Source organism: Arabidopsis lyrata (genome assembly GCF_000004255.2).
Source record: "Arabidopsis lyrata subsp. lyrata unplaced genomic scaffold ARALYscaffold_6, whole genome shotgun sequence".
Classification (NCBI taxonomy): domain Eukaryota; kingdom Viridiplantae; phylum Streptophyta; class Magnoliopsida; order Brassicales; family Brassicaceae; genus Arabidopsis; species Arabidopsis lyrata.
In genome coordinates this window covers 2,769,950-2,794,044 of record NW_003302550.1, presented here as the reverse complement: position 1 = coordinate 2,794,044, position 24,095 = coordinate 2,769,950, and the positions used below count along the sequence as shown (strand labels likewise).

Below are 24,095 nucleotides of genomic sequence, written 5' to 3'. Positions count from 1 at the left end.
TCAATGTTGAAGGGACTAAAGTTGCATATGTAAACCTAACACGCCTGTTATGAAAGCAGGTCTCTAATGATGCCAATTATTATAGAAAATATTCCGTAATAATGGTGATAACGGTATTGATCAATAGATCTGTCATAAGTATTGAACAAACCAAATTCAAAACAAAACAGCAAAGAAATAGTGTATTTCTAATTGGGATTATTTTATTTTATTGTCTTTTGTAGACCAAACTCCCCAAATCCTTGGAACTGAACGTTGCTGAACTAAGCACTTATACCTGTACCATTCACAAAACATAGTCCAAAAAAATTGTAAAGACAAAAAACAAACACACACTATTGACTAAATTAATCGAACTACGAATCTATCATTTCATTTTAATATGTTTAGATTGAATAAGTTAAAGAAAAAAAATCTAAGAAGAGGGTTTTAATTGATGGACCATCTTACCACAATCAAAAGAGGGGAGGTTACAAAGAGAGGTAAGTGTGGTGGCTGCTCGAAGAGCGTTACATAGACAATCTTTGTTAGTTGATTGGAGGGCAGCGCAGCAATTTGAGTTCGGAGCTGGATTGACCGCACCGGGCAGAAGAAGCGGCGCACACACCTGCACATTGCTCAGTTCGTCTCTGCAGTGTTGGGCTCGAACCATAGGTCCGGTGGCCAAAAACATGACCACGAGAATAGCTGCAAGGGAATTGAGAGATACCATTATAATTAGATAGTATATTGTTTGTTTCTTATATTTTAATTCACTTATTGGATTGGTGGATTCCATCTATATTTATAGCAGAAAAGTGTACGTAAATTAGTTTTGAGCTTCGAGAATAATTAGGTCATGAAGTGAAGTGATGCTTTTTTATGATCTTGGTCTAGTTACTTCATAAGTTTTGCATGATAAAAAAACTAAAAGCTAGGGGAAATAACAAAGTGTGTGATGATGTGAGTTTATTTCACAGATTAATTAAGATATTAAATTAATTTATCATTTATATACATCTCTACAACAAGCTCTCTATTCTTTTTTTTTGACAATAACAACAAGCTCTCTATTCAAAACCCAAATACTGGTTGATCCGGTTACACGTAAATGCTTGATTAGTGGTTAACGTCTTTTATAAACATTGATTTGACGGTAACACATGCTTTGTTTTTGTTAACTAACGGGATTTGACTTTTGAGAAAAGATTTAGTATTTTACTCATCGTTCGTTCCCATCACTTGTATTTTCTTATTAAGGATTTGAGATCAACATATATAACTTAGTTTTATATAATCAAAGATAATTAATGAAACAAAAATTTAAGAATACTAATTAAGCATTTATCACTCGATACGTTTAATTAGTTCCGTTCTCGCATATTCCATAAACATGTTTACATGCTCTAATTAAGACTCAATCACGACAACAATGTAACGAAATAGAAACATGTATAAAGATATCATGTCACACAACAAAATCAGTAAAGAAAATCTATTTCCCCAAAATATTATAACTTTTTCTAATACATAAATTAGATGGGAGATTCCCAAAACTCTGGTGGATACAATTACTTCTTCGGAGAAGCTGATGAAATCACAAGGAAAATCGAGGAATATCAAAGAGAACGTGGTAGAGTCGATGATTCTCCAGTGCATGTATTAGACAATTCTCCGATGATTAATTATCATCATCAAAACCAACCTACAATGTCTATCCATTATTATAATCCCAATTCATCGGAACATTATACTTCACAAGACATTTCTCGTTCTGGATATCATCATCGTCAGTTTCAAAACCAGCCAAACACTCGCCATAGGCTATGCCTGAAATGTTTGATATCGTGGCTAATGTTGATGCTAAGGCGGTTGTTTGTACCAACACCAATCGTACCAAGACCAATACCCACACCGATGCCTTATAACGATTCTCCACATTCATACTCAGGACTCTCATATGGTATATGTCTTCATTATGTAACATGATCAATAGTATCGTCTTTATATAGTAAGTAGAGACTATTTGATCAGTTAGTCAATCATGGTATATATAGACTACTGAATCAAAACCCGGTTAATTCTCTCACCGGTTAATTAACCTTTAATATACGTTTGCAGAACGCTTTGAAGATCAACCAAACCAAGATTCACTCGATGTAAGGATATCCAAAACAATCATAATCTTTTTCAAATATCATTTTCTCGCCTGAAAATTTAATATGAACTCTCACCGTTATGCCAAGACAGAAACTGGTCCAATATTTATATATAATTCTTACTGTATCACAGGAAATAATCGAGCGGATACAAGAGCGTGAAAGAGTAAACATAGGTGTAGGTGAAGGATTAACAGACAGACAAATTTCTCAATTACCTACCATCAAGTTTAAACCCTCTCTAGAAGATAAAAAGTATATTACTATCTTTATATATATATATATATCCCTTCCTTCTTTCTTATTTCCCTTATTCATAAATATTTTTCTGATTTTAAAATTACAAAGGATAGTGTTCTTATAATTTCATCCACATTAAATCTTATAATTTTTTTAAAAATGCTTTTCCATTTTAAAATTAGTTGAAAGAAAAAAAAAACATACATGACGTAAAAAAAAATAGATAAGACCAGTGAATAACATATACAATATACATAAATGCTTAAAAAATTTAATAACAATATGAGGGGGAAACAGGTGTATGATATGCCAGTCAGATTACGCTCGTGGAGATAAAATGACTATTTTACCATGTACTCACAAATACCACAAAGATTGCATTAGTCATTGGCTCCAAAACAGCAAGGTTAGTACCGCCTTTTCTCGTTTTTCTTCTTCTATTACTGACATGATCAAGATATGCTAAATAGATTATTATTATTATTGGATGAAAACATGTTGGTTTTTCAAGTTCTTACATTTATTATAGAAAAAGAAAGCAAATAAATTTAATATGAAGACATATGATTGAACAAAGCTATTGTTTGGTAAATATCAGCTGTCTTTTTACCACCCAAAGCTATATGTATACCATATCAATATTTCATCAGTAATTTTGTGAAAGGTTTTTCTTTAGTTGCTATATAAATTTTAATGATACTAACACTATCCCCAATTTATCTCCCTTACTCCTTTCAGCTTTGCTGCGTTTGCCAAAGAGAAGTGATTGTACAACATTAGCTTTGATCAACAGATGAATAAGCAAAATATTGACATTATGTTAGTTACTCGATTTTATAGAAACATTCAAACGTTTTTCAGATTTAATCAAACAAATTTGTAAAAAAAAAAAAAAAAAAGCTAAAATAATGAAAAGAAGAGTATATACTAAATATTATCGTTTGATATTTTATCTGGATTATTCAAATGACGGGATCAGTTAATGAAAATATGGTCGTAAGATTAGTTTTCATATCGATTTGTTAAATTTAATATATATAAAAAAAGGGAGACTCACAAAAATGCCCCTTTTTCAATACCCCTTTTCAAAAATGCCCCCTTTAGATGTCCATTTTTAAAAAATACCCCTTTTATGTACAAAATGACTAAATTACCCTTCTTTTAATAAAAGATATCATAAATATATAAGGAAATATAACAAAATTAAGTCCACAAAATAAAAAATATTTTTTGGCGGGAAAAGTGATCCCCTAATTTTTCCCGCCAAAACACTTGTAAAAATTTGTAAAACCTTTAAAATACCTTGTAAAACTTTCCCGTAAAATTTTTTCCCGCCAAAAAATTTTTTTTGCGGGAAAAGTGATTCCGCAAATTTTTTGGCGTTAAATTTTTGGCGGGAAAAATTTACAAGATATTTTTAAAGGGTTTTTACAGGGTATTTATAAGGTTTTACAATGTATTTTAAAAGGTTTTACAACGTATTTATAAAGTATTTATAAGATATTATAAGATTTTACAAGCTATTTTATAAGGTTTTACAAGTTATAAGGTTTTACAAATTTTTTATAAGGTTTTACAAGTTATAAATACCTTATAAAACCTTATAAGTACCTTGCAAAACCTTTTAAAATACATTGTAAAACCTTACAAAACACTTGTAAATACTCCGTAAAACCTTTAAAATACCTTGTAAATTTTTCCCGCCAAAAATTTTCCCGCCAAAAAAATTTCGGCAAAAAATTGCGGAATCACTTTTCCCGCAAAAATAAATTTTTGGCGGGAAAATTTTTTGGCGGAAAAAATTTTTACGGGAAAATTTTACAAAGTATTTTAAAGGTTTTTACAAGTGTTTTGGCGGGAAAATTGCGGGATCACTTTTCCCGCCAAAAAATATTTTGTATTTTGTGGACCTAATTTTGTTTCAAATAAGGGTAAAATGGTCATTAAAAATTAAAAGAGGGCAAACTTAAAAATGGACTCTAAAAAGGGCATTTTTGAAAAAGGGTATTGAAAAAGGGGCATTTTTAACAATTTCTCAAAAAAAAAAGCAAAACAAAAACGAATTTTCTATGAAATCCGTCAAAAAAAATCTAAAATTTTTTAAAAAACATATTTTAAAAATACAAATCAAACTTGAATGCTAAATTTACATAACGATGCGAAAACAAATTAAACTTATGAAATCGCTAATGATCAAATGACTAGTTCAAATGATAGGATCAAAAGTCCGGTTAGTTTTCATATCGATTTGTATTAAAAACAAAATCTTGTTTGAAATCCGAAGAAATACAAAATTAAAAATTAAAAAACTCAATGCTAAATTTACATAACGATGCGAGAACAAATTGAACTTGTGAAATCTCTAACGACCAAATGACTAGATCAAATGATAGAATCCACAGTCCAGTTAGTTTTCATACCGATTTACAAATTTAGTATAAAAACAAAAAACAAAAATCCATTAAAAAAAATAAAAAAAATTTTAAAAATTCAATGCTAAATTTACATAACGATGCGAAAACAAATTGAATTTGTGAAATCTCTAACGATCAAATGACTTAGTCAAATGATAGGATCCAAAGTCCAGTTAGTTTCATACCGATTTGTAAATTTAGTATAAAAACAACAAAAAAGAACAAAAATCTGTAGGAAAAAATAAACTAAATTTACATAATGATGCGAAAACAAATTGAACTTGTGGAATCGCTAACGATCAAATGGCTAGGTCAAATAATAGGATCCAAAGTCCGGTTAGTTTTCATATCGATTTGTAAATTTAGTATAAAACAAAAAACAAAAAAAAATCCGTAGAAAAAAACAAATTAAAGATTTGAAATTAAATTCAATGCTAAATTTACGTAACGATGCGAAAACAAATTGAACTTGTGGAATCGCTAACGATCAAATAACTAGGTCAAATGACGGGATCCAAAGTCCGGTTAGTATTCATATCAATTAGTAAATTTAGTATTAAAAAAAAACTTGTATAAAATCTAAAAAAAAGGTGAAATTATAAAACGTATTTTTGACTTTAAAAAAGGAAGAGAAATTCACCTGAAATCGTACTGGATATGATGAAAAGCGAGACTCTTTCCTTATCTGATATCTCTCGAAGTTGTATTATCTCATGACCCTTCACCGTAACCCATTGATCTCCGTGCACCGTGCTGAACCAAAATTCTTCTTTGTGCCTGATTAAACATCATCCACAAAATCCGTGGAATGACATCATCACAAATAATTAATCTCCGGCGAAGAATTCTCCGTCATCTCACTGTCGATCGATTTCCGTCGTGTTCTCTCATATCCCGGCCACAACTTCATCACCGTAACTCTGATCCCTTGGTGATTACCCATGTTGAATCCCAGATTCACCTTGTCTCTCTAATTATCGACTAAAACTGAGACGTAGCGAGAATCATGACGGTTTCGAGATAACTTGCTCTAGAAGAAACTCAAGTTTTTAAAAGAAGAAGAAGAAAAAGAGCACTCAGGGTTTTTGCCCTTCGAAGAAGAGAACTTTGATTCTTAAGATGGATGAGAGATGAGTATATATATTTATAAGGAAGGGTTATGACCGAAAGAAAAGGAAATTTTATTATAACAAGAAAAGGAAAGGAAATTAAGGTTAAGTTTTCCTATTTTATATAATTGAACGCAAACAAAAAAAAAAAAGAAATTTCCTTTTATCACTTAGAAAAAGGAAATCACTTATACAAACTCTTATTAATAATAATTAAATTATTACATGAGTTTTGCAAAATATCCAATTTGTGAAGACCCTAACGGTCGAATTTGTCACCACTTGGCTCAGTCTTTCAACTTCTATAACTGAAACTCTTCTTTCTCAATTCCATTAGATAGAAGATGGAGAGATACTCGAGAAGAGCTTCGGCAAAAGGAGACGGCTCATGTGGTACTTATCTGTAATAACTTGTGTTCTCATATTCGAAATTTTTTCATTTTAATGATATTTGTGGATGAGAGAATCCGCTTCAGCTTGAGCCTTGAGCCTTGAGGGGGTGCATGCAACTCCCAAGAAGAGTAATCACTTACTTACAATGATGTTGGTTTTACAGTGTTGATTTGTCCCCATTTTGCTTGTTAAGTGGTTAGCTTCCGCTGAGAAGAATATTAGTTTGTCAGATTGATGACACACATGAAAACACACAAATGGTTGGTATTGCTAGCTACTCTGTTCTATTTAAAAGACTTCTTATGGAGTTTTAACCCTTTTTTTTTTTTTTTTGGACAAAGGAGTTTTAACTATTAAAATCAGAGATTAAAAACCACAAATGTGAGACTAATTGTATAAGTATGAAGAATGGAGAGAGTTTAACAATTTTCTGAGAACTTGTGTAGAAAACAAGAGAGGAGTCATGGCATAGTAACTGGCAAAGAAGCCATTTTCATTTAAATGACAAGTCTCTGGCGTTGGTTCAAAGTTCAAACCATTGTTGTCTTTGAAACATATCTAGCTAGAGTGGGTTAGGTAGAGGTGTCCAGACCCCAGAGGCCCAGGTCCATGGTCAAATTAAGAAAATCCTTCAAAGAAATGAAAAACGATATTGGGCCGGATCTATTTTGAAATTGTTGTTGGATGTCTTGTCCATAAGCTGTTGTTCTGAGTCTGACACTGAAACTCATGCGGTCATTAGAAAATGACACTTGTTATGAATTGCCCAGTGGTTTAGGACACTGAAGTTTGCCATTTTGTCGCTACATAGTCTATTTTCACAAAAAAAGAGGAAGATCCAGAGATTTCCATGGTACTTGGTAGGCTCTGTTTCACTAGCAATAAAATGTTTGCTAACTGACCCAATTCTCACGACACCGAATTCTTGTAAACACAAATAATGAGATTTGTACTTTGCTTGTGTGTGAAATTAGCAAGTGGGCCAAAAAAATTGTCAGAATTTTCATGATTCTGTTAACTTGAGAAATCTATAACAATTAAAGTAAGAGAACCAATGAATCACAAAACAAAACTTCCCAAAATAAAATAAGTTGTTGAGTAAACGCCAAATTTACTATATAGATTTCATCTATACGCAAATTATGACCATGATACATTGTCTAGTAAAAAGACAATTGAAATCACACAAATTACTATTGGTTTTTGAGCAGAACTAACTATATGTTTGATTTTTCCCCATTGACATTGATGGATTATCTGTATCTAGAATAGAGACAACCAAACTGATACAGAACAATGGAAAAAAGGAAGACAAAAAAAACATAGAAAATGTGGGAATCATATAAAATATATATGTGTGATTACTGATGATGAGACATAACAACAATACCATTAGCTGTCACTCTTTTATTTATTTATTTATCTTATTTTATATATTAAAATTTAGAGTTGCAGAAAAAATAACATTTTACTTCCCTTTGTTCAGACGTTTCTTTATTATTCTTCTTCTTCTTCTTCTTCTTCTTGATCGTGTTCAGAAATCATATTCATTACCTTCTCTCTATATTTGGATTCTTTATAACATGTGAGATCGATCTTTTGTCGATCAGAGAGACAGAGACGACTAGAAGAAGCAAAGAATATTTAAAGAATGATGAAAATGAAGACAGGAACATCGCCGCCGGTCATCGGCGGCGGAAGTAGTGGTAATGAGTGGGAGTCTCGACCTGGAGGAATGGTTGTTCAACGTCGGACAGATCAGAACTCCGATGTGCCACGTGTCATTCGTGTTCGGGTTAAATACGGTTCGGTTTATCACGAGATCAACATCAATTCCCAATCTTCCTTCGGTACAATTTTTTGCTTTCCTAATTTGGCATTTTTATATAATAACCAAAAGATTAGTTTTTTTTTTTCTTTCTTAAATTGGATTATTGTAACAGGAGAGTTGAAGAAGATGTTGTCTGATCAGGTGGGACTTCACCATGAAGACATGAAGGTTTTGTACAAAGACAAAGAAAGAGATTCAAAGATGTTTCTTGATCTTTGTGGAGTTAAAGATCGGTCAAAGCTTGTTGTTAAAGAAGATCCAATTTCTCAGGAGAAACGTCTCCTTGCAAAAAGGAAAAACGCCGCCATTGAAAAAGCTTCTAAATCTATCTCTGATATTAGTTTCGAAGTCGACAGACTCGCTGGTCAGGTACTTCAAAAAAACAGAGCTTTTTGTTTTTCCGGCGACTCTGTTTCTTCTCAAAGTTTGAATCTTTAAGTCTGATTTTTCCGATTTTTAGGTGTCGGCGTTTGAGACAGTGATTAATAAAGGAGGTAACGTTGAGGAGAAGAGTCTTGTGAATCTGATAGAGATGTTGATGAATCAGTTATTGAGACTTGATGCGATTATTGCTGATGGTGATGTCAAATTGAAGAGGAAGATGCAGGTTTAAAATCTAATCACCTAAGAATTTAATGTTCGAATCACTAATTTTGATTTGATTATTTATGTGTGTTATATTGAATTGATTTTGGTAGGTGCAAAGAGTTCAGAAGTACGTTGAGGCACTCGACGTCTTGAAAGTCAAAAACTCTACCAAAAGAGTTGAAGTCAACAAGTCGGTCCGCCACAAACCGCAAACGCAAACGCGATGTGAGCAACGCGATTTGTTATCGTTTGTGGAGGAGGAGCCCAGGAATTCCAATGCCTCCTCCTCATCAGGTACTCCGGCTGTTGTAACTACAAAATGGGAGACGTTTGATTCGGCTAAGGCGGCCGAGACGGTTAAACCGGTCCCTCCGAGATTCAAATGGGAATTCTTTGATTAAGATAAACACCATACACACATGATAAATATGTTTTTTATTTTCTCCGATTTCATATGTGATTTGTTTTGTTTTTCATCTCAACTGAGGTGTGTATGATTTGTGATTTGATCTTGGCTATTTTTTGAGGCTTTGTCTAGAGTATCTTTTGGTTGGACTCCCTTTTAAGTCAATCAAAATAACAGTGGAGTTCAATTACTATCATTGTAATACCTAAAGATTTGGATTTTCTTTACTATTACAATAAAAAGTTATCAAAAAGATGTACTACTTTGTTTTTTGGAACATGATTGCATTACAACTATTTACATTATCTTGGTATATAAATTTATAATCGTAAAAAGATGTAATAGTTTTAGAAAATTGTATGTGGTTGTTTGATCTCGTGGGTCAAAATTTCATACTATGTAGTTGCGGCATTTCTTCTTGCTATGTGAATTTTGAAATGGTCGACAAATTGATGCACCATAAAATGATAAACCGATAGCTGAATCCTAAGTTGCAAAAACGATGACACCAATACCTAGATTATTGAACTCAAAATTGTAGTAGCAAAAAAATGATAATGAAAATATTTAATTTTCAAAAAAATTAAAATTTTAATATTGATGTCTCATTCATGACGTGAGTAATCATATAGTATTCAATACTGAATTAATTAGATGATTTAAATGTACAAATCGTCAAAATCTAGTTAATGATAATGGAGACATAGGTTTTGAATTTTATTGTTGGTGTGATCAGTGGTGAATGCATCATATATATATGCGGTGCGTGTTATCGTTTACCTTTTATCCTTGTTGGGTGATTCGGAAAAAAAAAAGGTAAAATAAGGAGAATTGTGATCTACAACAAAATAACCTTTCATACAATATTAGATGGATTTTATTTTTTCTTATCAATTTTTGATAGGTATAAATTAGTTTTATCGATTCGAACAATTTTTTTCATTATTAATGCTTTTAAATAGTTTATTTTTTATTTTATTACATCGTTTTACATCAGAATTTGATCATTTGTTAGTTAACTGTTCCGCTTGTTTTGATTGGTTTGGCAATTTTTTTTGTTTGGTTATGATCAAATTAAATAGTCTAAACCATAAAATCAAAGCAACAAGACGAAAGAAAAAAAAAAAAAAAAACGAGAAAAGAAAGCAGGCATGTTGGTAACACATGCCAATCATAACATTGAATATGTTTCTTGTGGAATTGGTAACTTCTGGTGACCAAAATTATATTCATTGCTTCCTGCTTAGGCTACAAAGTAGAGAACGAGAGAGAGAGAGAGAAAGAGAGAATCTTTAGGTAACAAAAACCTAATCCTCCAATGGTCCATTGACATGAGAGAAGGCATGCAAAGTACAAAAAAGTTCATTAAGGAAATGATTTAGATTTAGTTAATGTTGCTATTATTATTTTGAAGCCAATTTAACATTTTATACAAAATTTTAAGTTCTTTTTATATGATTAAGCCTTTATAGTAACCAATAAGAATTAATGGATTAATTATAGGATACATCAAATAGTTTATTGTGACATAATTGATAATTGGTATCCAATAAGAAAAACGTTCTTGCGTTCTATCACAAAGATTTGGTATGGCTCTAAATGTTTCCTTGACACCTATATTTGCTTTCTACAACTGGTGACTCTTTGGAAAGAGTTGGAGTGAAAAATAAGGAACTTTTTTAAAGTACCAGATTTAATGTTTTGTTTTCCCAAATTATAACATATATATACAGCACCACAAAATTTATGTTTACGAAAGGGGTCCTAGAAGTGTATATGAACACTTATGAAGGGGACTGAGAATTTTAAAATGGTTCATAAACCTAAATAATTTATATAGCCATACAAATATATTAAAGTAAGGGAGAGTTAGCGTTGAGGTAAAAATAGATAAGCAAATTAGTGCAGAGGTAATTGACTGCTTTGACTTCAAGTAATGGAAAAAGAGCTTCACTTCTGCCCTTCGATTTCTCCGAAATAACGAAAACCCAAGCGCTTACTTATCCATGCGAGTGGGATAGCAACTTTGACTTTTTTGGCAAAAAAAGGATGAAGCGACGTCTCTGTTTCGGACGTGACGGTTACGCGGTGACAGAAGGAAGGAGGCGACTTCCATTTAATGCAAACCTGCAGAGTGTCTAAGTAGATATGTGGATATCTACAATAGAACAACATATGCTTGGTAAATATACATGAATAGATACAGATCTAAATAGATTTGTGGATATCTAAAACAAACAATAGATGTTTGACAAAATATACATGAATAAATATAGATCTACAGGGGAAGTTGAATATCTAAACTCAGGGATAATTAAAAAATTACGGATCTAAATAGATTTGTGGATATGGAGACGGAATTTAGTGAGGGAAGCGAGAAAAACACAAAAAAAAAACTAGATACTATTTAATCGTGAAAGCAATGGAATGAAAACAAGTACATGGAAAAACTTTTGAATTTTGTCGCTTGACAACATTAAGCTGTCGGATTAACAGAAAGTGAGCCAATTTGCTAGATAAGACAAGTTTGGAGTAGACATCAAGAAGTTTTCCAAAGTAAGGCCTAATGGTTTCATTCTCTTTAGGTGTAAAAGCTTTCAACACAACCTTGATCGTATTGAGCTTGAAGTACATATTCACCCTATCGCCAGGAGGTCCTCTCTATCGGCAAACAATCGGGAAAGCAGCTCCAGATCAGCCATATTTCTAAACAGTAAAAAAATTAAACAGTAAGTTATGTATCAACATCAAGTGGGAATAAAAGAAAATAAATAGATATCTACAAAAAAAGATGCACATCAAAATACAGATCTATAAAGTAGAGATGTGGATCTAAGTAGATTTATGTATATCTATAATAGAACAACAGATGCTTGACAAATATACATATACACGTATATTCGTCTCGAAAGAAACAAAAAAAACTGTTGCATTTTTCTTAGCGAGTGGGGCTAAAAACGGAAAGATAATGGACTAATGTTGCAATTGTTTTAGGTCCCGACAAGATTTTATCAAAAACTAATTTAATCTCAGATCCTTACCTCTGAGCTAATTATCTCTTAAAGTAACTAGATACGAATGTCTATATATTGACTAAAACATCTACTCATAACCATTTGATCTTTAGTCCATGGACTCAAAATATTTAGATCTGTAGTTATATGACATAGGACTTTGATGATTTGACATCAAACCAGACATTTTTTTTTTTTTTTTGCAAAGACGTCAAAGCAAACGTTTATGTTGAGGATTCCCTGTTAAACTAAAGTCATTTTATTTGTTATTTGGCGTCGACTTAATTCATTTAAATATAACCACAACAAAGGCGAGGTTTTTTGGGGTCAAATTGTACGACTTGCATTATTAATATGATATATATTAAAATCTTTTGTTTGATAATTTCTTAGAGAAGAATGAATTTTAGGAACAGAAAGCAGATTAACGATCACATCTTAGGGACCATAAAAACTTTATAAAAATTCGTAGTAATTAAATGAATAAAGAAGAATACCGAATTTTAAAATATGCCACAGAAGCGAAAAAAAATATTTTTTATGGGAGACCACGCATCAAAACATGAGCCATGACTAAAAGAAATTAATTAAATTAATGATATGACTCTTAGACTTAGAGGGTGTATTTGAACCAAATGTTTGGTGAATTAGAAAAAAATTATGATTTTTTTATCAATTTTTTTTTTTGTAATCTTGCCTAAAACTATGAGATTTAGATCTTTGTATTTTTAACTAATAAATTTTACCAAAACATTTTGAAATCACTAAAGATTCACTGCTTAAAATATTTCTAATTAAAGTGGATTTGGAATGTACATTTCCAGATCACTAATATAATTTAATAATTTTATATTATTTCACAGAAACAAATCTATTTTAAATTAATTATTAAATATTTTTATTAGTTTAAAAATCTTACAAAAACTAGATTTAGAATTATCAATTTATGCAATACTCTGAAAATTTATTAATAGTATTGCATTTCCTGCAGTTTTCAGAACTTATTAAAAGCAAAAAGATTTCATCACAAATTTGATTTTGAGAAATTAAGTACATTTCATCACAAATTTGATTTTGAAAAATTAAGTACATGTATTAGATTTCGTAACTGATTTTTATATATCGAACTTTTTCAGTAAAACTAAGGTCAACGAGATCAATGTTTTGAAGTTTTTGACGTTTTGTTATCATTTTGAACTTTGGGTTTTGCACTTACCAAGAAAGAATAATTAAAACTACAAAAGTAGATGTTCATATATATTTTTCAGAAACTAAAAGCTACAATAAAACTCAAATTCATCCAAAACCTAATTTTATTGTCCACGAACATGTCATATTTTGTATGAAAAACTCTTATATACATATATGGGTATATGTATTATATAATATTTTTTTCGAATATTATACTATATATATATATATATATTTCGTTTAAAACATAGTACTATTCAATATTTAGAACATATGATCGTAAATTGTATGTATGTAACACAAACACATGACATCTATATTAAACCCAAATGGATAGTATTATTATCATTACTATGTATATTATATTACAAAGTTCCCAGAGATAACATAATATAATATCCAATACTAATTAAGTTTGCTGAAAAAAAGACTTAGTATCCAATACTTGAAATATAATACATAACTAAAACCATACTTCTACGATTTTTTTTTTTTTTTTTTTTTGATATATCTGCTTAGAAAACTACTAGGTATATTATCTGCTTAGAGAACTACTAGGTATCGCCGGTTTTATTTCTTCACCTTGCTTTTGAGAACATCTGGGAGAAGAAAACTATTTCGATCAATTCATGTCATTGTTGAACAGAGAGTTCATGAAGTCGTCATCAACCAATTCCTATAAAAGAAAAAATTAACATAAATGTAAGACTCATAAACTTCAAACAAAACTATATATATATATATATATATATATATATTTTGGTTCACAATACAAATAATTTCTTTTAGTTTTTGTAAATACTATATGGTTTACCTGCGGATCCAAAAACGACCAATCGGTAAACTCTGGAACATCTTGTCCCTAAAAAATCGAGTCCAGGTTTCAGAGTAGATTTAAACAATCATTTCGTTGATATTAAGTATCATAGTTTCATATAAATATTCTAGACTGGTATAAATTAGAGGTACCTGATTCTGATTAGGGTTCATGTTGAAAATTGGAGGATTAGTTTCCGGAGCAGCAATAGTGTTCGATGTTTCTCCATTAGATTGAGCCTTCACAACGAAGTCATGTAAGTCAATAAGACATAAATATTGTATATAATATTCAATAGGTGTTTGGAAACAAATGCCGATTTCTATTTAATTATATATAAGACTAGCAGCATGAAAAACTAACAAATAACTTATAAATGTCTATGAAAAACTTAGTATTAACTTGTCTAGTTAGAAATTTTACCATGATGGATAGTTTTCTTAAACATTAATTTGATAAGATCTAATCTTTGATAGGATGTTGGTTCAAATTTGATTTTTAGTAATTGCTAAGATCTCTTAATAACTTGTAAATACCTGGTTTACGTTCGCGAAGGTCCAGTCACCATTGTCTTCAAGAGACAAAATCTGATTCAGTTCAGTCGAAGAATTTGCAGGGAGATCAAATTTGGTGGAATCCGCTTCTCCTTGTTGCTGCTGCACACACCAATTTTTAAAATACACATCTCACAGCACATACTTCATGTATAATATATATATATATATATATATATATATATATATATATATTTGTAAAATTAGGGTTGTGAAAATTTACCTTGTTGTCATCGAATTGAAAGTTACTTATGTTGTAAGGAAGGTCACTAGTGTGGCCGAGATCATTGTATAAGTCGAGATTCTCCAGTTGAGGAAATTCAGCAAGATTTGGCTGTGTAGTTGCATTGGCAGGTGGCTGAGGGTTACATGCTGCGTTCTCATTGTTTAAGAACGATTGCATCCCATACGAGAAGTGGCTAGATCCCGGTTGATTCGGAGTCAAACTTCCATAGCTACTCATCATGTTATTGTTGAAATTATTACCACTAATAGTTGACGGTCCAAGTTGTCCAAACCCAAGAACTTGAGATGTTTGGACGATTTTGTTCGCCATCACGGCCGGTGGTTCGAAAAAGCTTCTTATATCTTCGTTTTGAGATGGTTGGTTTGGGAAACTGAGGTTGTTTTGGATGGGCAGCGTCAAGTTTGATCCAGATCCTATATGGTGCGGCTCATAGGTGGATGACCGGTTCATGTAGTTGTAAGGCATCAGGTTGAAGCGGACGGGCTCACGTGTTTTGGACAAGAGTCTAGACTGTCCAAGGCCATGTCCGGGTTTGGAATAGAATGATCTATTGTTAAGACTTGTGTCATACCAAGAAGTAAAGGGTGTGTAACAGTTGAAGTACGGCTCCTTAATGTGAGTTTGTCGAAACATCGAGTCTATGCCTCTATCCGACAACATGCTTGAAAAACCTTGATCCGCGACTCTCCTCAAGAATATCCGATATTTCTGCATAACGTTGCAAATGAATTTAAGTTAAGTAAAGAGTAGAATGACACATAATCTATGGTATGATGTATTTAAAGCGGAGAAAAAAGAAATCCCCAAGTTTACATTAGAGGGTGTTATAACGAGCTCTGTTGACTAAAGATAGATTCAAATCAACTCAAACTTGGAAGATTTTTGTGCTTAATAAGATAGTTTTTGTTTTTGATTCGAGTAAGGTTTTGTATTTTCTACTTTTTCCATTTTAAACAATAAGATCCAAAAACATTTTTAACAAGAGATAGCAAACCTGTAAATGGCTGGCTACGTTCTCTCTAGTCAAGTATGATACGTTCATGAACGCTAAGATCTTTTTTGGCACCGCCTCTGTGGAAGATTAGTAAACAAACATAAAACATTAGTTAATTATAGTGTGTGGTATATATATAACCTTAATTGTAAGAAAATAAACAGTGTATCATGTACTATATGTATCGAAAAAGTTTTTATAAAAAATCAAAACACTTACTATCAAGACCGATATGTCGGATAGCCTGTAAGAATAGGTCGTGAAGAGAATCCGTCCAGGTAATCTTTTTCTTCTTGGCGGGTTGCAACAGAGATTCACCATCATCACTAGGACCACCGTTGGGTTTTCTTTTTCGATTTTTTCTTGAACCATCCGTACTAACACAACTTCCATTTGTACTGTTCACGGTTCTTGAATCCGATTTAGATGAGCAGTTCTTCTTCTTGGTCTTTAAGACGTTAGCTTGCTCAGGAATCAACGTGATTTGCTGAGGGACACTAACATTTGCATCCTTGTGGTTTTGCTCGGTCAATAATGTTGACTTACCGTTCATCTTGTAGGTTAAAGCAAACTGGTAAATCTTTGTTAAGTCAGCTGGTTCTATGGGTTTTGGAATGAAACCCATCGCTCCACAACTTAAACTCTCCTGTTCTTTGTTGGGGTCCGATGACATAACTTTTATATTAAAATAAATGTAAGAGGAAACAAACGGTTAAATATATCTTAAACTATAACAAAAAAATATATATCATAATTTGATTTAAATTGTAAAGAACAAAAAATGTTACCTAAGACCGGTAAATTTCCAAATTCCTGAGTAATCTGTTTTTTGAGTTGTAGACCGTTCATGCTAGGCATGTAATAATCTGTAATTATGAGATCTATATGGTCTCGTTGAATTTTTAGTGTAGATAATGCTTTCTTTGGATCGTCTACCGCTACAACTGTGATCTTCATAACCGATGGATCTAAAATCATTTAACCCAAATAAAGTTAATAAACTTAAATATAATGTGAAAAATATTGCAAGTACTAAGAATTTTTTTTTTTTTATTGGTTTAACCTTTAAAAAAAATTAGTTTTCATAAGTTCTACTTATGTTTTGTATGGAGGGCTTATATACGAAACATAAGTTTTCCACATTAGCTATGAAATATTTTACAAATTTTGAGAAAAGTTCATAGCATAAGTAAAGCATATTCTTTATTATCACAACATTTTCATTGACGTGTTTACAAATTCTTGTGATTGAAAGGCTAATTGGTTGATTACTCATAAGTCGATTTGAAGAATATCAGCTATTTTTAAACTAAGAAAAATCACATGCGTATGCAAACACGATCTACAAATAATTTCTTTTTAATTCAACACTATGTTCTATTTTCTAAATAAAACATTGTTCAATTATCTCTCAATTTTTTTACATAGTATACAGTATAGTTTGACAAAAAGAAAAGAAACTTTACATGGCATATTTGTTAGTAGAATTTTTTATCAATCAAACTGTTCGTTTCAAAGTCATCAAAACAAGAATACCTCAATCAAAATTGTGGATGTGCACATGTAAATAGAATTCGAATCCGGATGACTTAGAAGAATAATTGTTAAATTTCAACAAATTTTGTTTTTAAATATGCTAGTTGTTTCTACAAACATTGTATTTCATGCTAAAAAAATAATAGAAAAAAAAATCTAAATGAAATCACAAACAAAAAATCAATAACATATTATATATGATAATAAGATTTTACCTATGTATTTGGACCTCTCAAGCATGCGTGACAAAATATTAAGGAAAACACGATCGTCGTCCACAACCATGACATTGATTCTCAAGATAGAGCTTTGGTTGTGAAAAGATTGAGCAAAAGCCATTCTAATAATCTTTGTAAAGAGTTTTATTTTGTTCTTTCAAGTCTGTATGAACTATTTAGGTTACACAAAGCTCACTATTTAAAGGCGAGTAAAGTAGACACGCAAATGCAACATATGGTAATATTGTACTGGTGTATATGTAATTATTATTTGTAGAAAGAAATAATTATAATATGAGATAAAAGAAAACTTAATTCTCTTTACTATTTTAATGATAATATTGAAAATTAAGAAAAGTTGAGAAAAATTAGAAAAAAGAGATACAAACAAAATATTACCATTGCTCAGAAATAGCGTGTGCTAATTAATGTAAAAAATCTAGACTAAGTTAAGAAAAAATTAATGCTATTTACCAATAAATTTTTGGTAGATTTAACCCCCAAAAAAAAAAATTTGGTAGTACTATAAAATATATGAATTTTTAGTATCTCTCCATATTTTTTCTTTCTTGTTTAGGATTGATTTTCATATAGATTTCTTACATCTTTGTTGGATTTGTGCTATAAAGGGATAATCTTACAATATTGTATGTAAATTCTAAATAAATTATGAATTTTTATTATTATTTCAAGATTAACTTTAATTTTATCTATGATGTAGTTAAAATTAACGATCAAAAAACCTAGTTTGTTTATCTTTGATCTTTATATATACATAATGTGGCTAATATCTGATTTTTAGGTTTCGAGTTTCGTATAAAAAAACAAAATGTTTTTCATTTTTTTCTGGTTATTTTTCGTTTCCTAATCTCATACCAAAACGTGCAATAATTCTTATGATATTTGGAATAATCAGATAATTTTACTATTTAGATATATATATAATGACATGAACATAGCTAGTATACTAATTCCGAAATATATCTTTCAATCACTAGACTATTTTCTCCTAACTGTATATGTTTTTTAGTTTTTATTATGTAGAAGTTTTTGTTTTTCGACCATGATTGGTTACATTTGTCCTTCTTCGCCAATTAAACTATTTAGCAGAAATTAAAAAAAGTTTAGATATAAAGTTCTCTAAAAATAAGTTAGCTAGTATTAATAGTATCTGCAGCTTTTGCCCTTATTCAACTCATAGACAATATTTGATTTAAAATGTTATACCTAGTTCTTTCTAGATTAGATGATGGCTTAGAGAATGTTCAATGTTCTCCTAGCAAAACTGTTTATTACTTAAACTTTACATGCGCTTGATTCTTATTCATAAAGAAAAAAATGAAAACTCCTCCTTGTCGCTCTGAAATTCCTCCAAATACACTGAAAACGCTGGCCATTCGGTTGGAGACGAAAAACTGTTTATAACTAAATTTACTGTGTTTCATGGAACGACAGGATCCAAAAAAATTAAAATGCAAAGAGCTTTGTCACTTTAAGTGTTTTAGGGTTTCTAGACGATTTCACACTATTAACAAAAAAATTACTCTATAAAAAATGTTACTATTATTAAATATAACATTTTTAATTAATTACTGAATTAGGTGGCCTATCGTGTGCAAACATATTGAATAAATTTAATTACTTAACTTACGAAAATAACGTTTGCATTTTTAATAATTACTTATTTGATTAAAAGAAAATATCACCCATACAAATAATTAATATATTTTTTACTAAAATCATGAAAAAACTAAAAAAAAAAAAATTCGTTTTCATGAAAAAATTAACTTCAGTATAACATATATATATATAACATATATATATATATACATATATATATATATATATAAAGGACATGTCAGGCAGAAAAATATTATTTAATCATTGAATTTATTATTTAAGATGGGTATTATGCGTGTCAAAACCGTTAGTTTTACTAGATATTGTAATTAGATCTAAAATGTTCTGACTGATAAAAGCGACAAATTCATATCAGAACTTTAATAAACTTCTAGTTATGATATTTGTAAATACTTTAATAATCCGTATAACGATTTTAACGATAATTTTTGTCGATAGTATAACGACTCAATCTATAATACTAAAAACAAAATGGTAAAGCATCAGTTACATTTTAGCATTTCTTATTTTTGAGTAAAAGCATGTAATGTTAAATATATTACTAACCAGTATTTTAGTTCAAAAGTGGAATTTGTAGTCATCAAATAATCACATCAATAAAACGACAGTCAAACGAACAACACAACGACAAATATCATATATTATATATAACCAGCTATATATCATATCTAATATTTAAACATCATGATTCATGACAATAGTTTTTTTTTTTTCTTTGTTAACATGAAAATAGGTTTTTAAACCTTATTGTTTCAATTATCAAAAAAAAAATCATATTGTTTACTATAATCTGTTTTTAATCTTTTTGTACATTTATAAAATAGTTACTGCTATCTATCGATTTTCAATATTTCTTCTAGGGTTCAAAATTTTTATTATTACTATTTCTTAATTTTAATTTTAGTGATATCTAGTCAGATTCTTTTCCTCTGTAATCGAAAGTCAAAAAATCTTTATCAGTTTTTTGTTGTAACGTCTGCTTGTGACGAAGTGTCGTCTCTTTAGTGTCCGTTTAGTGTGAAAGGTTGATCGGAAAAAGTGTCCGTTAAGGAAACTACAATAAGTGATGAGAATCTAACTATGTATGTTAAAGGTATGCTGCATGCAAGACAATAGATTTGCTGATAAATGACACTTGTACTTTTGTAATTAATCAAGGGGAAACTAAAGTGGTTTGTATTTAGGAGAAGTCGAAGCATGTAAAAAGTTAATGGTTTTGTGATTATGAGAAAATTAAAGTATGTACACGTAGTTTTGTAATTAGGTTGATTAATATATTTAATGAAAATCAGCTTTAACTGTCAAAAAAAAGGAAAAAAACAAAAACAAAACAAACAGCTTTAACCGTGTTGACAATTTGCGACCAAGAAAAGATGAAGTGAACATTAATTATCCAAATTTCTTTATTGGATTCTTATTTTTAAAGAAATACAACAATCACACAAAAAAATAAAATAATAAGGAGTAGGATTTTTGTGTTAGAAAAAGGATAATTAATAGTATTATTTAAAAATGATAACATTCTTGCAATTCTTACAGATATCTATCAATGGGGTTATAGCATTTTCTAGCTTTACTAAATAATAGTATCAAATACATAGTTTGACGTATGTCATTCCTACACCTTATTCCAAATTATTAAATTTACATAAAATCAAAAATAAAATTTCCTCAATTTTTTTCTATGAATATGAAATTTAAATTTTCAATTTCGTAGACATTTTCCCATAGATAAAAAGAATATTAACAATGAAAACTATATCATAAAATTAATATAAAAAGAAAACATTTGTTTAATAAAAAATATGACCTTAATCTTGTTTAATAAAATATATATTTAATGATTATGTCATAAAATCCCAAATAATTAATTGAGAAGCACTGTTAGATATAAATGACCTTAATGTTGTAAGATACTATTTTAATTGAATTGATATGTTTTTCTTAAGATTATTGCTATTTAAATCTCCATAAATACCGTAAAGTCTAAAGTCCATCAATCATGCTAAAATTTCTTATTGGTATATACTTAATAATATTCCACGAAATTTCCATATTATATATATAATTATTTTATAATATATTATTTACAAATTTAAAATATCAAAATTCAATTTTTAAAATTATTGTTTAAATATTAAAATTTAAAAGTATCTAAGATAGTAACTTCTTATACTACTATTGATGATGAAATAATCACAAAGATTTTAGTTTTTCGAAAACATTCATTTACACTCATCTCCATAAAGATTTGATTTAAAACTCGCTTAGCTTGTAGACACTGACACTAGTACTATCACATATTTTTTTAAATTAATTGTTAACATCAATAATTCAGAGTAACAACTCTACCTAATTATCTCCATAGTACATTATTTCGATATCATTCAGCCATGTTCAAGGAACCAAAAATACCCAATGAAATTGAAGAACTAAATATCTTCTTTCAAATGAATTTTAACCTCTAAATAGCAACCATAGGCTGTAAAAAAAATTGAAAAAAATAAAAAAATAAAAAAATAACAACCATAGATATCCTTTAGCCAAAAAAAACAACGGTTGATTAGCCGTGTAAATCTTATTATAATAAATCACAAGTCACTTCTCTAAAACCTACATCTCTCTCCATCTGACACGTGTCTTAAGTTTCAAATTCACTCGCTTTACATTTTTAAACCAATTTATGACGAAAAAATAAAATAAAAGAAAGAAAAAAAGAAAAGAAAAAAAAAAACTCACTTAAAACTTATCAACTACTATATCAACTCCCACGATCTCATATCCTCCATTTCTCCTCTCTTCTTAACAAGGAACGACATTATTTTCTAATTATCTCAAAATTAAATAAAAAATGAAAAACTAATTTTTTTCATGTAAACGTTTTGACCGTGCACAACACTAGTGTTTTGATAATTGATTAGACAGTGGTAATTCGGTACATGTTTCGATTTACAATAAAATCCTTTTCACTCTTTGGGCATTAGGCCCGTCTATATTGGGCCTAAAGTATGATTTAGGCTTGTACGATAATTAAATGAACCCAAAGATTGAGCAGCCTATGTTCTCACACTTTTTCCACGTAAGATTATGAAAATGCTATTGCTACCTAAATGGCTAAATCCATATTTTCGGTTCAAACTTCTATATCGGAGCAGCCCCGGCTTAGAGAGGTGGGCGGAAGTGCGACAGTTTGTGGTCTTTTTCTAAAAAAAAAATTTATATATAAAAAGGATCCAAATATTTTAAAAAATATTATTAATATGAGAATTATATTTTAAGAGGCCTATTATAAGAAAATGTATAAAAGGTCTAAAATTTTTAAAATAACAATTTTCGCTATAAAATTCTGCAAATTTTTAAAAAAATTTATATATAATAATAGACAAAAAAAAAAATTGCCCTAAAGCTCCTAAATATATTGGGCCAGGGCTGTATCGGAGGCCATATCCGTCGCCATAATTTACAAAATACAAAGGACTCTCTCCACCATTTTTGTACATACTGCAAAATACGACACACACAAAATTCAAAAAAAAAAGAAGCAAATTTCCTTAATTAGTATAACTGGATAAATAGGGAAAACATATGTATATGTAATATTTGGTTAATGCATCGAAAATATTTGGACGTATTCATTGCTAATGCAAGACATCGTTTGGTTATCCATAGTGATGGTTCTACTCCAGCTCATTAATTCGAATTACAATGCATCATACATAGTATTATTAGTGGTGCACATGCAAAATAAAACAAAACCAGAAAAGTAGTGCAGCGATGAATTATTTTCTTATTACTTTTTCATTAGACAATGAAACTCACCAGTTTAAAAGTTAGCGTGCATCAATATACGGTTGTCAGTAACGCATTTCTTTCCGACCAAAATTTGCGTTGGAATTTTGGGTCAACAGCAATTTCAATAATAACCAAAAGTCAACTGTTGGATTAGACGTCAATAGGAAAGAGTGAAAGACATATTGTGGTCGACTGCTAAATTTAGGGTTTTAAAATGTCTCAATAATGTCACTTTCCTTCTAAAAGTGACGCTATCTATCTGTCCAATCCGACATTACACACTATCTTGCATAGTTCATTGGTAAGCATCAACAAAGAACATGATATTAATAATATATTATAGGTCATTTTAGAGGTGGCCTCTTTTTTGTAACAAAGTCTCTGAGTTGGATCCCAAAAGGACTTGTAACTAGACTACTAGTAGTAGTAATAGTGCTTATTAAATTAAGAAGTCAAGACACTCCATCATTTTAAAATACCCAAAGTGCCTTACACTGTTACACTCATTATCCAAAAAAAATAGATTTCCTCCTAAAGTTGTAAAACAAAATCTTCTATTATTTTGTTGCGTAAAATGTAGTCAAATTGGCTTGACCGTTTTTAACAAAAAAATGGAGTGTTGCAGTGAGAAGATTGGACAAGGTTCATCTTTCCGGTGTCTCAACATGCTTACAACAACAACAACATCAATACAACCATCAAATAACATATCTAAATCTTTAAATCGGAATTTTTATCCTATATATCATCAATAACAGAAATCTTCTACGCTTTAAAAAGTCAAATATTTATGCAATGGTTAAACTGAAACAGTTATGAACTAAAATAACATTGCTCTCTGATTATAACCAAAAAAGAAAAAAAACATCGGTTTGTTTTATCTCGCTGAATCAGCTAAATCACTTCGTACATTTGTTCTTCAGATCTCGTAAACAGAGAAGATCAGTAACACGGAGAAAACTGCATGTTTTA

At 30.2% G+C, this 24,095-nt stretch overlaps 4 protein-coding genes across 5 annotated transcripts; 2 read left to right on the top strand and 2 right to left on the bottom strand.

Annotated features, from left to right (window-relative positions):
- Nucleotides 1–47: 47 nt before the first annotated feature.
- On the bottom strand, nucleotides 48–773 carry LOC9309371 (tapetum-specific protein A9). Its single transcript, XM_002871212.2, has 2 exons — nucleotides 451–773; nucleotides 48–277 (listed from the first exon to the last, which is right to left on the bottom strand). The coding sequence occupies exons 1-2, from the start codon at nucleotides 710–712 to the stop codon at nucleotides 264–266; spliced, it is 276 nt and encodes a 91-aa protein (XP_002871258.1). The 5' UTR covers nucleotides 713–773; the 3' UTR covers nucleotides 48–263.
- A 560-nt stretch (nucleotides 774–1,333) lies between these two features.
- Nucleotides 1,334–3,397, top strand: LOC9309370. The gene has a single exon (XM_021023090.1). The coding sequence runs from the start codon at nucleotides 1,519–1,521 to the stop codon at nucleotides 1,966–1,968; it is 450 nt and encodes a 149-aa protein (XP_020878749.1). The 5' UTR covers nucleotides 1,334–1,518; the 3' UTR covers nucleotides 1,969–3,397.
- A 4,267-nt stretch (nucleotides 3,398–7,664) lies between these two features.
- Nucleotides 7,665–9,396, top strand: LOC9307328 (BAG family molecular chaperone regulator 3). Its single transcript, XM_002873255.2, has 4 exons — nucleotides 7,665–8,144; nucleotides 8,238–8,494; nucleotides 8,586–8,732; nucleotides 8,824–9,396. The coding sequence occupies exons 1-4, from the start codon at nucleotides 7,946–7,948 to the stop codon at nucleotides 9,112–9,114; spliced, it is 894 nt and encodes a 297-aa protein (XP_002873301.1). The 5' UTR covers nucleotides 7,665–7,945; the 3' UTR covers nucleotides 9,115–9,396.
- A 4,223-nt stretch (nucleotides 9,397–13,619) lies between these two features.
- LOC9309369 (putative two-component response regulator ARR21) lies at nucleotides 13,620–18,008 on the bottom strand. Of its 2 annotated transcripts, none has more exons than XM_021020647.1 (9): nucleotides 17,688–18,008; nucleotides 16,725–16,904; nucleotides 16,156–16,611; nucleotides 15,937–16,013; nucleotides 14,919–15,650; nucleotides 14,678–14,794; nucleotides 14,294–14,380; nucleotides 14,139–14,186; nucleotides 13,620–14,000 (listed from the first exon to the last, which is right to left on the bottom strand). In XM_021020647.1, exons 1-9 carry the CDS (start codon nucleotides 17,809–17,811, stop codon nucleotides 13,947–13,949), a joined length of 1,875 nt encoding a protein of 624 aa, XP_020876306.1. In that variant the 5' UTR covers nucleotides 17,812–18,008; the 3' UTR covers nucleotides 13,620–13,946. The 2 variants fall into 2 exon arrangements, with proteins under 2 accessions (XP_020876306.1, XP_002871257.1); XM_002871211.2 differs by having other exon boundaries at nucleotides 14,678–14,797; nucleotides 17,688–18,006.
- Between the last annotated feature and the right edge of the window lie 6,087 nt (nucleotides 18,009–24,095).